This window comes from Diorhabda sublineata, chromosome X, assembly GCF_026230105.1.
Source record: "Diorhabda sublineata isolate icDioSubl1.1 chromosome X, icDioSubl1.1, whole genome shotgun sequence".
Taxonomy (NCBI): domain Eukaryota; kingdom Metazoa; phylum Arthropoda; class Insecta; order Coleoptera; family Chrysomelidae; genus Diorhabda; species Diorhabda sublineata.
This window is the reverse complement of record NC_079485.1, coordinates 28,190,339-28,204,932: the sequence shown is the minus strand read 5'-3', so window position 1 is coordinate 28,204,932 and position 14,594 is coordinate 28,190,339. Positions and strand designations below refer to the sequence as shown.

Genomic DNA, 14,594 nt, shown 5'->3' with positions numbered 1-14,594 from the left:
AATCCAACTTTTTTATCTAAGCGATAGTTCTCATATCTGACATTATACTACAAAGTTGGATTATTTTTATCTCGTCAAAATTTACAGCTTTTTAAGAACCATTTCCACAAAAATTTTGTTATCCATAACTCCAAAGAAAAAAACTGATTTGGACGTGGATCTGGCAATATGAATCACACCACGTGAAGAAAAACTATTGCTGAAAGTATTTTCCAAAGAAATCTATTATGAGCAGGCAAGCGTCTTGCTGGAACGAAATTTCTTCAAAGTTAACAAGAAGTGATAGCAATAATTTGCTCTCATAATAGTTGCAAATATTTATCTAACTCAGGATTCTAAAGACCTCACCAAAACGTTAATATTTTGGACATATTGAGACCGTATAGTAGCGCATGTTTACGATTTATCGAAATCGTAGATTAAACATGTTTATTTTCACTTTCCCTGTCCGTTTTAGTATCTCATAATAAATTCATAAAATTCTTCTCTTTCGTTATTTCTTTTTTTTTGTTTTTAACAGTAACTATTTCATTTCAACATATTCCAATAAGTAAACTTCTCCGTTTTTGATACATTTTGATTTAGATTCTAATGAATAGTGGAATGGAAATTCAATCAAATAGTTGAGTTCGTTAGAATTTACATTATATTGAAGTGGTAGATTGTAAGTTGGTTTGAAATTGAAATTTCTGTTCTGTGACCATTTTTCCAATACTGTAAATGAATTTGTTAACTTTTTATTCACGTTTGTATGTTGAAAAATATATATATATATCAAGTTGTAAATATATAAATATTTAACATAAGTTTTTTGATTCGGTGGTGCACTTTTTGATATCAATATATCTTGATCTTGATATGATAACGCGTAGTTTCAATTACAATTATATATGCCATTTATGCAAATGTGTTTTATTCATAATATTCCCACAAATATATACCTTCTATTAAAAAGAGAAATCTTCGTGTTCTATGAAACTGGTCTTCAACCCAATCATGCCAATCAAATCAAAGATTTAAGTACAGTTTTACAGGTAATATCTATTCCCATTGTACAAATCGTTGGTTGTCTTTTATTGGATGAAGGTTAGGTTAGTACAAACAATCTTGATATAGATTGGTCGTGGTTTACTAGGAGGCTTAAGGCCCATTCTCCACGTTTTGGAAACTCAGCTAACTAACTAACCACCCTCCTACATTTTTTCTTTTATAGCTTATTTTTAATTACTTCCAACCCAGAATAAAGTTCTACACTTTTTCCATTTCTAATTTTTCAGAGGCAATCTATTGTGTCGTTCGCCAGCATTTGATGTCGTTACATTCTTTGCAATAGTTGTCCAATATCACTCCCAATTCCTTTGTTCCAACAGTACAATGTCCAGTCAGCGCTCTATTGGTCTTCTAGATTGAATTTTGCAAATCTTGTTATCTATTTTGTATTCTCTTTATTGATGTTTCGCAAAATAGATCTGGATATAATGCAACCACTTCTCTTTGACCATATATCGTGTTGTTTAACTCTGATTCCATTGTCACGAATCCAGGAAAGCGCAATAGCTCATCAATACCTTTAATTTTACTATTGTTTTTAAGGCTCCTTGGTTGTCTGTGTAGATTGTTCTATTTTCCATTTGATCAACCACTTTGTCTTATCAATCTCTCAGGCTTCTCTATTACGTAGATTTGAACTTACATCCAGTTTTTAATCTGGACCACTTTTGTATGTTCAATTTCTTTGAAAACACGCCGGCTCTTGTTCCATATTTTATTACCGATCCATTTGTGAAAACTGAATATTGAACTATAGTCGGTGCTCTAAACTAACAGATCCTTTATTCTTTTTCTTTCTATTTCACCAATTTCCTGTGAAATAACTGTATTTCTATAATTTTTTTCCTCAAAAAAGCCTTTCAAGGCTACATCTTTTATGAACAATTCAGTGAACTGCAGGTTTAAGATTGCTTCTAGTGCTACTTGTGCAGTACCTCTCATAGCTCCGATGATTCTTAGTGCTGCTATCCTCTGCAATTTCGTGAGATTATTTTTGTTAGTTCCTTTGTTCATAGATTCCCATACTTGATTTCTGTATACAACCAATTAATTACCTTTAGTTGTAGTCTCCATTCCTTTTTTCACGTTTTTCTAGACATTCGTTTTCAATGAAAAATTGGAGTCTATTGTTTTTAAGTATTTGGCTTCCTTTGATAGGCAAAGATCTTGTCCATTTAATATCAGCTACAAGATCTTAGGTATTCTGTATTTTCTTATCAACAGAATTAGTTTGATCTTCTTATGATTAACTCTCAGTACGTTATTTTTCTCCCACAAGGTGATAATGAGATGAAATTATAATGAAATACGAACAAAACCAAGAAAGACAGAGGAGGAGCTAGACGTAGGAAATAAAAATGGCGAGGAAAACGAAGAATAAGATAATAAGAAATAAAACAAAAGGTACAGAATTTGAAATTTTGGAATAAAGCTGTAGAAAAGGGAACGCACAAAATGACTCAACTCCAATAATCCTTAGCCGTGAAAAGGGAGAAAGGCATCAAGATTTATAAAGCTGATTATGGTATTTCTATACATCAAATATCACAGAAAAAATACATTTTTGAGTTAAATGACCTCTTTATCCTCAGTCGGGAGTCAATTAAGTCCCTAGTATTATTTCGTGACGTCCTTGAAATAATTCAAATTGCAAAAGAATTCTAGGTATTTAATGTCAGAATTTGAAACATTGGAAACGGAAAAATATTCCATTGATCAGTAAAAAAAAGAACATGCGACTGGAACGGGAAGAGTTTGATATACGAGGTTTATCTGATAATTAGATGGCCGCAATTTTGAATAATTGGATACTGAATTAAATGGAAAGGGATAAATAAAACTATATAATACATTCAATAATTTATTGCGAATAAGTAATCTGACAAGTATAACCAATAATTATTTAATATATAAATAGATATTATCATTTACAACCTCAAAAATACTCTCACAAACTGATAAAAAATTAGAATAAACTGTAAGATCTGTAAAAGTGAATTTATTTGGATGTTATGAGCTTTGTCAATCGATTCGCAACATTGTGTAGCGACAGCTTTCACTTTTGGATAATATTTATTCCAGAACTCGAACGCTTTGAAATTCAAATTTCTAGAATTGCTCATATTGAAATTTCCGTCGATAATTAAAATACCTGGATTTTGGTCAGTGAAAGGTTCCCAAACCACTGGATATAGACTCTTCTCTATAGGATTGGAAGATTTAGCGAAATGTATCCACAAAGACATAATCGTATCGGAAATTCTCTTATCCCGTATATCCCAATCTTGATTTGTTGACCAATAAGGCACTCCCCAGATATAAAGAAGATCGAATAAGTGAGGTACTGTTACCCACTCGGGTAAGTTACTAATAGCTGCTGCAGTACTAGGTTTCATATCAAATCTGTAGACATAAGTAGGCTGCTCTTTACCTAAAAATGATGCTAGTTGTACCACGGAGGAAGCAACGTTTCTTTCAGTAACGAAGTTTATTAAAATTTCTCGAAGTGCTTCCTCGTCTTTCACTGGTCCTGAAGGACCGTAGAAAAACATTACGGCGTCTATAATATGATCGTAATTATAAACGCAAGAAGACTCAGTATTATTCAAGACTGGAATATCCCCGCTGATAAGGTCTGTTAATAAAGCTTGTAGATACTCGTTTGAAGTACCAGTAATATTTTTTAAGCTATCAATTTCTAGAATCTGTTCCATATGTGTATAACCAGTAAGTAAAGGAATTTTTTCATATTCTCCTCTTTCGAAATATTTTATGGGAAAATCTGTTAAAAAAGGAGTACTGCTATTACTGATTTCACCGTCTAAAATAGGTCTCCAATTAACATTAGATGTTTGTTGTACAAGGGATTCAGCATCAGCATGTCTTAAGCAAAGTATTAGTTCCGAAGTTGGTCTTCTGTTACAAGCAAAACTATTCGCCAATCTATCTAAAAGATCTTTATCTTCTTGGGCGTGTTTCACTGTCCAGGGTGATAAAAAATTACCTGCAACAGAATGATTTTATAATCATTAATTGAAAATAAAACTTCTTACCGCTCATAGCGATGGCTTTATTGAATAATCCCCTCGATTGAGGATTTATCAAATGAAGTCCAACACTGACTGCACCTGTTCCATATCCCATTAAACAAATATTATCAGGATTACCACCGAATAATTTAATATTGTTCTTAACCCACATCATAGCGGCTTGTTGATCCATCAATCCGTAATTTCCGGAAGCTTCTCCATCCATGGTAGTGAAAAACCCCATTATATTCAACCTCCAACTGACTGTCACGATTATTACCCTTTGACGATATACTAGGGTGTGTGGATTCCACATTGCAGGAGTGCCAGTAGTGAAATTTCCTGGATGGAACCATATGATCGTTGCGTAGCCTTGTTTAGGTTCGTCACCTGAAAAATAAAGTATAATGTGTGATCTTATTAGAAAGTAGTTGAATTTCAAAACCCAAGATGGCGCTAATTTAGTCAGAACTCATGAACCATCTAAAGACAAGGGTTGACTTTTTGCAATCAAACAAAAATGGAAATTACCCGTGAAGGCTCACTTTGGATCATTTTTTTATTATTTTGAAAAAGGCCTTCCTCGACAACAATGTAGAATCGTTTTGTGTAACTTTCAGTAATGAAGCACCATCTGAGAAGACTGGTTCGCAGAATTTCGTCATGGTCGTGCGACTGTCATTCCAAATCAGACAGACAGATAGAGACGTCTCTCGTAGACTGCAATACAATCGATTTTGCGAAACATGGAATTAATGTTTCATTGCTCGTATTCGCCTTCTTGTTCTTCACTGTCAAACAAAAGATGCGAACAGCGGTTTTCAACGATTCAAGAAGCTACTGAAGACTTTCCAAACCATATTCCTACGATATCAGCTTCAGAATGGAAAAATCTGTCTAGAATTGGTTTGAGCGTATGCAAAAACGTATATTTTTTAAATGTTTATGAAAAAAATATAGTAATCTAGACTTCGGATCATAATTGTAAATGTAAATCATTAGTAGTTTTTCTGAACTTGCTAGAAAACCAAGAAAAACTTTATATGAAAATAAAAGTATTAACTTTTATTCAAACGTTGGTGATGATGACGACCACCGCTTACGAATTTCTCTTTCGTGCATATCTGCATAATGGTAATGACTTTCACGCACGCAAAGCCCTTTTCTTTGTGCCGATTGAACCTAAAATGAAGGGTTGAGGGTTGTTTGCGGTTCACTAGTCGAGGCCCATGACTTTAGGTAACCTCGTCTTCTTTATGACAACAACAACATTCAAATACTGTTGCTTTCACTTCTAAATTTATCCTACTGTTATTAAACATTCGCGCCTGATTGTTAGAATTTTCATTAATTCATAGAATACGAACTAAAAAATGTTAATAAAGTCTATTGTTCATCGGCGTTGGCTATTTAAGATACTTAAATTCTAATATATAAAATTCTAGTGTCGCGGTGTTTATAATTGAAATCCTCCGAAGCGGCTTGAGCGATTCCCGTGAAATTTTATGTACATATGGGGTAGGTGTGAGAATCGAAAAACATCTACTTTTCAGTCCCCTAAATGTTCAGGTTAATCCACCCCTAAATTTTTTAGATAAAATTTTTTTGTTTTAATTTTTTCATGATACAGCATTAAAAAATACATAAAACCTTAAATTTTTAACCCTCTACGATCAACCCCTATTTTTCCATCGCGATTTTTTTTATTTTATCCAGTGCGATAATTATTTATTAATAACTAAAAAGACAGTTTTTACTTTCATGTAAATAAACACGTGTTGTGAGGTGCCGCTAACAACGGCCATTATCATACTTGTACATATTGTACTTAACCTTTTTTGCAAATAGTTTTAAATCAAAACAGAAACGTATACGTGTATGTATAAATATACGTATTCTATTATTGTGGAAGGTAAGTCAAATAATAAGCAAAGGAATACAATATTGAGTCACTGTTTCTCACACATAAGTATTTTAATTTGATTTATTCATAGGTTATATGTACAAGAGGCACGAGATGAACGAAATCAACAAAGACAATTAGAACAAAAAGAAACGCGTAGATTCATAGTAAACAGACCAACAATGCCAACAAATTCTTCGAGCATCAGATTTATTTCCTTGACTACCATTCCAGTATGAACCTGATATAGAATATTAGGCTCATTTCAAAATGGTTTTTGGACAACTATATGTGGCATATTGTCGCCCAATTGATAGTAAAAATGTGAATAATTACTTTTGATGTCTAGACAGCTATCAAAATTTTTAATTTGAAATATATTCGTTACTTTAATAAAGTATACTTAATTAACCTAAATAAAGCTTACTTCCATGTTCTATACAACGCTTTCGATTATAAGTACATCTCTATACACTTATAGTAATTTAGTTATTTTTATTGAATTAGAAAAATGTTCCGTTGATATAATTTATATGTCAGAACAACATTTGTCGGGTCAGCTAGTGATATATAATATAATCTGAAAAAATATATAGTAAAATACCAACAAGTCTCTAGGGTTGTTTAGCTTATGTAATAAAATGAATTGAATTGCATTCTACTTCCATAAATTCGAAACACTCTGTTATTTTACCTCAATTATCTCATAACCCAGTATTTGAATATTCCTTTCCAGAAATATTCTAGTAAAGGTAAACGAAACCATCAATTTGAATATCAACTTTAACATTTGGATACCCTCTCTTTTGCACGGTAATAATAATGCGTGGCAATGAATTTAGTAGATAGCGTCGGGGAAACGAGCGTATGAATTAGTTCTGTGAAAAAATTAAGTTATATGTCCCTTAAAGTTTCCACGAATATATTGGAGTTTACCCTGCCTGTCAACATATGGGATTTTATGAAAATAGAACATGCATGGCTATAGATCAAACCTATATAAGCTATACTGACTCACTGCCTTTTTTTTTTTCAACAACAAAGTGGTATCAGTAGAAATTTGGTTGGAATTTTGAAGATTTGTTCAAAACTGCCTCTTCTCAGCTCCGTAATAGGGTAAAGAAAAGGCGAAGGAAAAGAAGAACGCCAAAAATCCTTTTCAGACTTTATACGACTACTTCATCAGAATTTATAGAGAAACAGTTGTTTTTGGCCAATCTAATAACTTTGAATATAAAAAATTCGTTTGAAATATCACATCGGGTCAATGTAATTGCTTATTGAAAACTTTCAGTCATTTCTTATTGTTACTTGATACATGAATCCAATATCGATAATTAACATATTTGTTTTGCCAACTTTGTTTGCTTTTTTTAGTTAATAAATTAAAGATATATACATTTTTATTCCTCAATTTGTACCAAAATTTTCTCAATCGTTATCAACAAATGGTATTCCTTACTTAAGATAAAACTAAATCGTTTAAATCACTTTCTATCAATAAGTACAGTTGTTTTAAAGTTGACGGTTATAACTATCCTCAGATACCTATCGTGCAGACTTAACAAGTTCCGTAGCTCTACTCCTGACTTTCTGATCTGATTTGGAGGCTTTGGCAGGGGCAGTTCGGCATTTTGGGTACTGAATAGTGTGTTTGGACTTAGTTGTAATTCCTTTTGTTTGAGTCAAACAAAAATAACAATCACTTACATGATCCTATGGCACGGTCCAAATCACTAGTATAGCAAATGGCATATATCTGTGAAATTTCGACGATAACATGTCAACTTTAATTCTCCACACATACTTATAACTGTAAGATCATTTTGTGGCATGTATATGATGTAAAAAACATATATAAGATGTAAGACAGTTGCGTAAAAGTTATTCAAAAAAAAAACACATATACTACTGATCAGAAGTTTTTGCCTACCCTATAGTTTGTGTGGTACACAACAAATAAAAACAATACGATCGATTTTGATATTTAAGTTTTAAATAGCATATATAGATAAGAATATAGTAATAATAAGACTACAGTCTGTAATTATGAATACACTCTAACCAGAATGTATCATGTTTTGCTTCATTATATTTTTTAAAGCCTTCTTTATTTTTACCAGGCCCTTCTAAAACATTTCCAAACCATCATGAAGCTTCCGTCGTATTTTACAGTTGGGATTACACATCTTAGACCCAAAAATCTCAAACTTTGGCTTATCACTCCATGAAACTTTCTCCCACTCTTCATGCGACTAATTTTTATGATCTTTAGCCCACTATAACTTCTTAATTTTATTTTAAGGTCATAAAGAGATTTTCTTTACTGCCAATTTTCCAAAAAGGAGAGCTCCTCTCAATATCCTTTTCTCTGTAGAGGTACTCAAAGGCAAATAAAGATTCATTGATCTGAACTGCTTTATCTGGGCCTGTGATTCGATCACGTTTACTGATCAATAAAAGTTCACGGTACGTCGAAGTATTTTTAATTTTGCGGCAATGGTACGGCTACGTTTGCCTAGATTATGAAGACTTGCGACTAATGCACGCAGGGCCGAGCCTAGGGTATCCGCCGCCCGGGTGCAAGAAGAAGGTAAATTTCTAGTCTACTCGGATAGAAAAGTACCTGTTAATATATTCTGTCGTTTTTGCGGCAAGCGGCTTATTCTTTATTATTACCTATTTATTATCTTTTTTACGCCGCCCGATTCGCCCGAATGTACAACGCACTATTTTGGTATTGTTGTAATAATAAGAAAATAATATTTAGGTGAAATGCCGCTATCAAAGAAAGTCACTTTGCGCTTTGCGACTAAATATTTTTTGCATGATTGGGTTCTGTTATTTTTTATTAAAGACATTTTGCGTTTTGCCGCCCCGTCTGTTAGTGTCGCCCCGGTGCCATGCACCCCTTGTACCCCCGACACGGCTCGGCCCTGAATGCACGAATTTCAACCGACAGTTCCTTAGTTTTATCCATTTTAAAGTCTAAAAAGAATGAAAACAATTTGTTTACGAATCTCACAAAAAGATGTCTTGGTACAAAAAGTATAAATCACAGTACGTCTCACAGGGCTAACTGGGACTAAACTACAATCATAAACACCAAAGAAATAATTCAAAATTAAAGAATAATAAAAGTAAACAAATAGCGGACACAATTATTTTTGGTTTGTATTACACCGTCTCGTCCTTCGCTTGACAATATGAAAGAGAAGGTTGTCAACGGGTATTATTTTTAAATTTAATGAATGGATTGTGTGATGGCAAAAACCGGTAGTGTATATGAGGTCAGAAATAAATAGTTGTCACATAAAAACTGGACTTTATTGGAACAAAATTATATATCGTTAATGACGGTATATCAACATGAATAAAAATCATCACCACCATCACACTCGTAGTGTGACAAAAACAATGTTTACCAGTATAATCATTATTCCACTGCCACGAATCCAGATTTTCTGCCTCAACAGTCTGTCTTTTACTCAAATAAATATTAGTTTTAAGAAATCAGACACTATTTTCATTTATTTTGATCTAGTTAACTTGATCTAGTGTATCACTGTCCAAAATCTTCCAACGGTATAATGTCATGGTTTCTTCTGGATTTTATCATATTATTACTTTACTATTATTGACTTCTTCTCATGCCATTAGTTATCGAAAAAAGTTATGCCACAGTATAAGTCATTATCCTATATTTTTAATAAATTAGGAGGTATATCCATCAAAATCGTTTGCATTCAACTAGATCAAAAAATCCAAAACGAGCTTCTTTAAACCTGAATTGGTTTCCTTCACATATTATTTCTCTTTATTCAATAATAATGCAATGCGTTATTATTTTTCAAGGCGTGTAGAAAATTCTTTGTGAGATAGTGATTTCAGATCACGCAATATTTCCAATAATTCTGCATAGAAGTACATACTTGTAAGGTTTACACGAAATGCAAATTAAACTATAAAATATTTCAAAAAAATATAAGAAGCCAGCTTGTTTGCACTCTTACTCACTTTTCAAGCACTGTAACATTTTCCGTAATTTTGACACAAGTCCATCAAACTTATAAACTGCACGATGTTTATAACCTGATTCAATGTTTTTAGTCGCGATCTTATGGATATTGATTCAATTCTTCGGAAATTGACAATTATTATAATTATATTTGCATTTTCTGCTTCTGTGTAATCGATATGGTTTAAAAAACGACCCTTGAACTTCTTACGTTAGTTAATTATGATACAAGAATACCACGATCAATTTTAATATTTCTTTAATATCGCATTCACCTTAATGATTCAGTAGATAACGCTTGACAGTTGATGTGCCTGTCTCAGTAAATGAGATAACAACGAGGCTTAAATTCATTAAAAGATCATCATCATTAAGTTATTTACCTGTCACAAATGAATTCAAAGATATTTTTAATTATTATCTCTACCTAACGGAATAGCTTGAGAATTTTTGATTTTATATTCTTAAATTCTAAACTGTGGCTGCTGGGATGTTCTATGGGACGTCGTAACGTTTGCTTTCGAATTGAATATTGTTGAGCCCAATGCACCTTTGCTATTTATTGCAATAAATGTCAAGGAAGCCAGCACTTTGTACAAAACATGTATGTTTCAGTTCTGTATCAGTTTGCCACCACCATTTATTTCTGGAAGTCATTGGCCTACATACTCAAACTTTCATCCATCAAAAAACTTTCAAATGCGATTTTCTCAAAACAAGATTCACCCCAACAGCTGCTATCAAAAACTAATATTCCTCAAATCTTCAGTACGTATACAACTATAAGCTGAATAATTAAGATTGCTTCGTTAGTTTTGCTTTGCCACCTACGAGGATGGTACTTGGCCCAACAAAAATATATTTTTCCCTTCACAAGTTCGATACCCTTTTCATAAAAAGAATCGTTAAGCTCTTCAAAATAACCGACATCATCTCTTCATTGTTGGAAAATATTTGACCACCGAGCCTTTTTTTCATATCTGGGAACAGAAAATGATCCGGGAAGGCTAAATCTGGCCAATAGGGTGCTTGAGGTAGTAATTTAAACTTTATTTCATTAATTTTAGTAATTGCAATAACGGATATGTGAGCTGGTACATTGTCTTGATGAAACAACACTTTCTTCTTACCCAAACGCGGCCGTTTTTGCTTGATTCCTTCACTCAAATGTTGCAATAGTTCGCATAATACTCGCCGTTGATAGTTTTCCCTTATTGAAGATAGTTAATGAGAATTATCCAACGCGCATCCCAAAAAACCGACGCCATAAGATGGATCAGTCTTTGCCTTCTTTAAAGTCGATTTTCCCTTTTCAGCCCATTTTTTTATTGTTCTTTTATTTCGGTTGTGAAGTGATGAAACCACGTTCCATTTATGATTATGAAACTGTGCAAAAATTCGGTTTTATTTCTGTGAGACATTGTCAAACAGTCGATGGAAACATCTTCGCGAGGAATTTTTTGTTCCATTGTGAGCAAACGCGGCACCCACCTTGTGCGCAGCTTTCTTATGTCCAAATTTTCAGTTAATATGCGACGTACCGCATTTTTTTGAATGACTATTATGTCTGATCTTTCGTCGACGATCAACCAGTACCGCTATGTGGATTTTCTTCAATATTTCTGGAGTCTTCCCATCAATATTTTACATAACGGTCACCAAATTCACTGAAATTGTCCTCTATTGATAGTTTCCAAGCAAATACCAAACAACGTGACGTCTTCAAACTTGAAACATATGCTGTATAGATTGTGTACTTTCTAATACAGTGTTATTTTTCAAGCAATTACCGCCATCTCTAGGTCAGGCCAGGTACTCCTCGTAAATAGAGCTAGAGGAGTTTTTGTCTGAAGCGTGATTTTTTCACTGACATGTGGCGTTCGGTGTAAAGTACCTTTTTTCATATCTATTCCTGGTGGGCAGTGTATATTCGATGATGTTTTCAATGAACTATATCCAGGTAAACCAAATGCAACTGATAATACCGCAAAAATATTTCTCAAAAAGTATCATTAGTTTAGTCACTTAAACACCAAAAATATTAGAATGTAGTGACAAAAAATAATTTAAAATTTTAGGCTATTTTATGGCCTCTCCTAATCCCTCCATTGGAGATAATAGTAGAAGACAACTGAAAACCATGTTCGTATTATTTGACGCGCTATAATTAGGTGATCTTCAAATTTTAGAATTCCTGAAAGGTTTTTAACCAAACACAAACAAGATGAAACTTTTCAAAAAAGTCATGAGGTGTGATACAAGTTTAAAGAACATGAATTATTTTATCGTCATTCGTGCATTACCAAAAAAATTAATATTTTTAGATACTCACCGTAAGGTACAAATACATTGAGGTAAAGACAATCTTCAGCTAAAGTGAAATTGAGCTTGGAAATCAATTGCAGAAAAGGTTTCTCCGACTCTTTGTAATCCTCTTCAGTTTGTAAACAAGAAGGCGGATAATCCGTATCATTTTTGATTCCATTCCAACTTGGTAGAGGCTCAATAACAGGTGGAGCAAATCTTAAATTATTCACTGGAGGTAGAGCGTAAGGTATACCGTAATAAGCGATAATTTTTTGAATTCTTAATTTTGACAATTCCACTCCAAGAATTTTTCCTTGGTTTGGTATATCTATAGGCGTTTTGAAATCCTTAGCCAACGAATAACATATCACAGTTATATAAATAAAGAAACAGCTTGAGGAACTGTACCCAAAATTTTTTTCGAAAAAACCGAACATTTTTAACCGAAAGGAAACGCCGTTGGCGGCTTTTAGAGCGCCGAGATTTTGTTGCGAGCGAGGGTTGTTTCACGTTTCGACTGCACATTTCATTGAATCGTGATCGTGTCTTAAATTTCTTGCGTGATGCCTTCCCCCTGCTATTTGCAATCACAGCGATCAATTCGAAAATTTCCTGCAAATGGGTTAAATGAATCAGATTCTTTTTCAGGAAAAACACCTGGATTCTCAAAACAATGTTTTTGTCACATTATAATTGAAGTTTAGTGATTAAATAAGGTAGATTTCTTATTTACAAAATCACTGAGTATATTCGAAGTTATTATTTTCCTTCTTTGCCCATAATCACTTCAGTTTCTTAAAAGTACATTAACTTGATCTCCTATCTGTGATACTCTGATAAATACTATACGAAACTACATGTTTAAGCATCAATATGACGGCCATCAAGAAGATAGTAGGTCATTATTTTACTGTAAAGAAATTAATTGAACCCGCGCATAACCTGATACTAGAATGGCTGCATCGAATGGTGCATTGAAAAGTTGTTAGAGCATCAAACCAAATGGTTATCTCTTTCATTGGCATAACTGGTCATGTAGCAGCAAACATGTAAGAAGTTGACCGGAAGTTAAAAAATTCGGAAAACGTCAAAAAAATATAGCGCAAATTTGGCCCTTCCTGACTTCTTTCTTTTTCCCGCAAGGTCAACGGTCTTCTACTCGAGACGAAGCCGCTTTGTCTTAAAACTCCAGATTTTAGGTGTGAAAAATTGGTTCAAACGCATGGAAAAGTGTATTAGTCTAAAAGGAAAATATTTTGAATAACAATGAAACTATTGTTCAGCATAAATACTTGTTTTTTTTGGTAAATAAAATATAAATAGCAATCATCACAAATACTATTACCATTCTTTTATTATACATTATAGAAAAATACATTTTTTGCCAAAAATCGATTTTATTCAACTCTATAATCTCTTCAAGAGCAATACAATCGCTTCTCTAGCTTTTCGATGTCGTGCTTGTAGAAGGATTTGTCTTTTGCATCAAAATAGGCTTCAGTTTCAGCAATTGCTTCTTCACTTGAGCTGAATTTCATACAGGCGAGCATTTTTTGAGATCAGCAAATAGCCAGTAGTCACTAGGGGCCAGATCTGGACTATACGGTAGATAAAGAAGCAATTCAAAGTGTAATTCGTTCAATTCAACCATCGTTGCCATCGACTTGTGAATCGGTGCATTGTCTTGGTGAAACAGTGATTTTCTCTTTCTTTCTTCCTCTTTCTCTCTATATCCAAAATGGATATAGTCGATGAACAATATTCTATGCGCATCCCAAAATACTGAAGCCATAACCTTTCCATCTTCGGACGTGGTTCACCGGCTGCACTCCACTCAGATGATGATTGTTTTGATTCCGGAGTGAAGTCATGGATCCATTGTCACATATCGACGCAAATAATCTGATAATATATTACGTGTAAACATCTCTTACTGCTCTGAATCATCAACACGTTGTTGTTAACCAATTTGTGAACTTTTTTAATGTTATCTGAAGTAACCACCTCAATTGGACGACAGAACGTTCACCATCATCGGTGTCTTTACGACCACGTTTTAATTCAGCAAACCAATTCGATAGAGCAGAGCTAAGATTGTACAGTATTTTTTTCATCAAGAAGTAATGACAAATTAACACACGATTGTTATGTACAAAAGTAGCCTCACTTAAATGGCTGTCACTTTTTTCTGACTATTCGAAATGTAATGAAATTTTACATATAGTCTTTTAAAAGTTGGTTCTTCATAAACGTCATATGGATTTGACAATGGCAATATAATTATTGA

The 14,594-nt window shown here is 33.4% G+C and overlaps 1 protein-coding gene across 1 annotated transcript; it reads right to left on the bottom strand.

The window, feature by feature from the left end:
* Positions 1-2,898: 2,898 nt before the first annotated feature.
* LOC130451100 (acylcarnitine hydrolase) lies at positions 2,899-12,826 on the bottom strand. Its single transcript, XM_056789903.1, has 3 exons — positions 12,333-12,826; positions 4,104-4,469; positions 2,899-4,054 (listed from the first exon to the last, which is right to left on the bottom strand). Exons 1-3 carry the CDS (start codon positions 12,742-12,744, stop codon positions 2,979-2,981), a joined length of 1,854 nt encoding a protein of 617 aa, XP_056645881.1. The 5' UTR covers positions 12,745-12,826; the 3' UTR covers positions 2,899-2,978.
* Positions 12,827-14,594: the final 1,768 nt, after the last annotated feature.

Bases quoted from the DNA above. Each gene is read 5' to 3' on its own strand.
- LOC130451100 (XM_056789903.1), bottom strand. From the start codon at position 12,744: ATGTTCGGTTTTTTCGAAAAAAATTTTGGGTACAGTTCCTCAAGCTGT. The intron at 4,470-12,332 runs GTGAGTATCTAA...TTTATTTTTCAG, and splicing joins CAATGTATTTGTACCTTACG to GTGACGAACCTAAACAAGGC. The intron at 4,055-4,103 runs GTAAGAAGTTTT...ATTCTGTTGCAG, and splicing joins TAAAGCCATCGCTATGAGCG to GTAATTTTTTATCACCCTGG.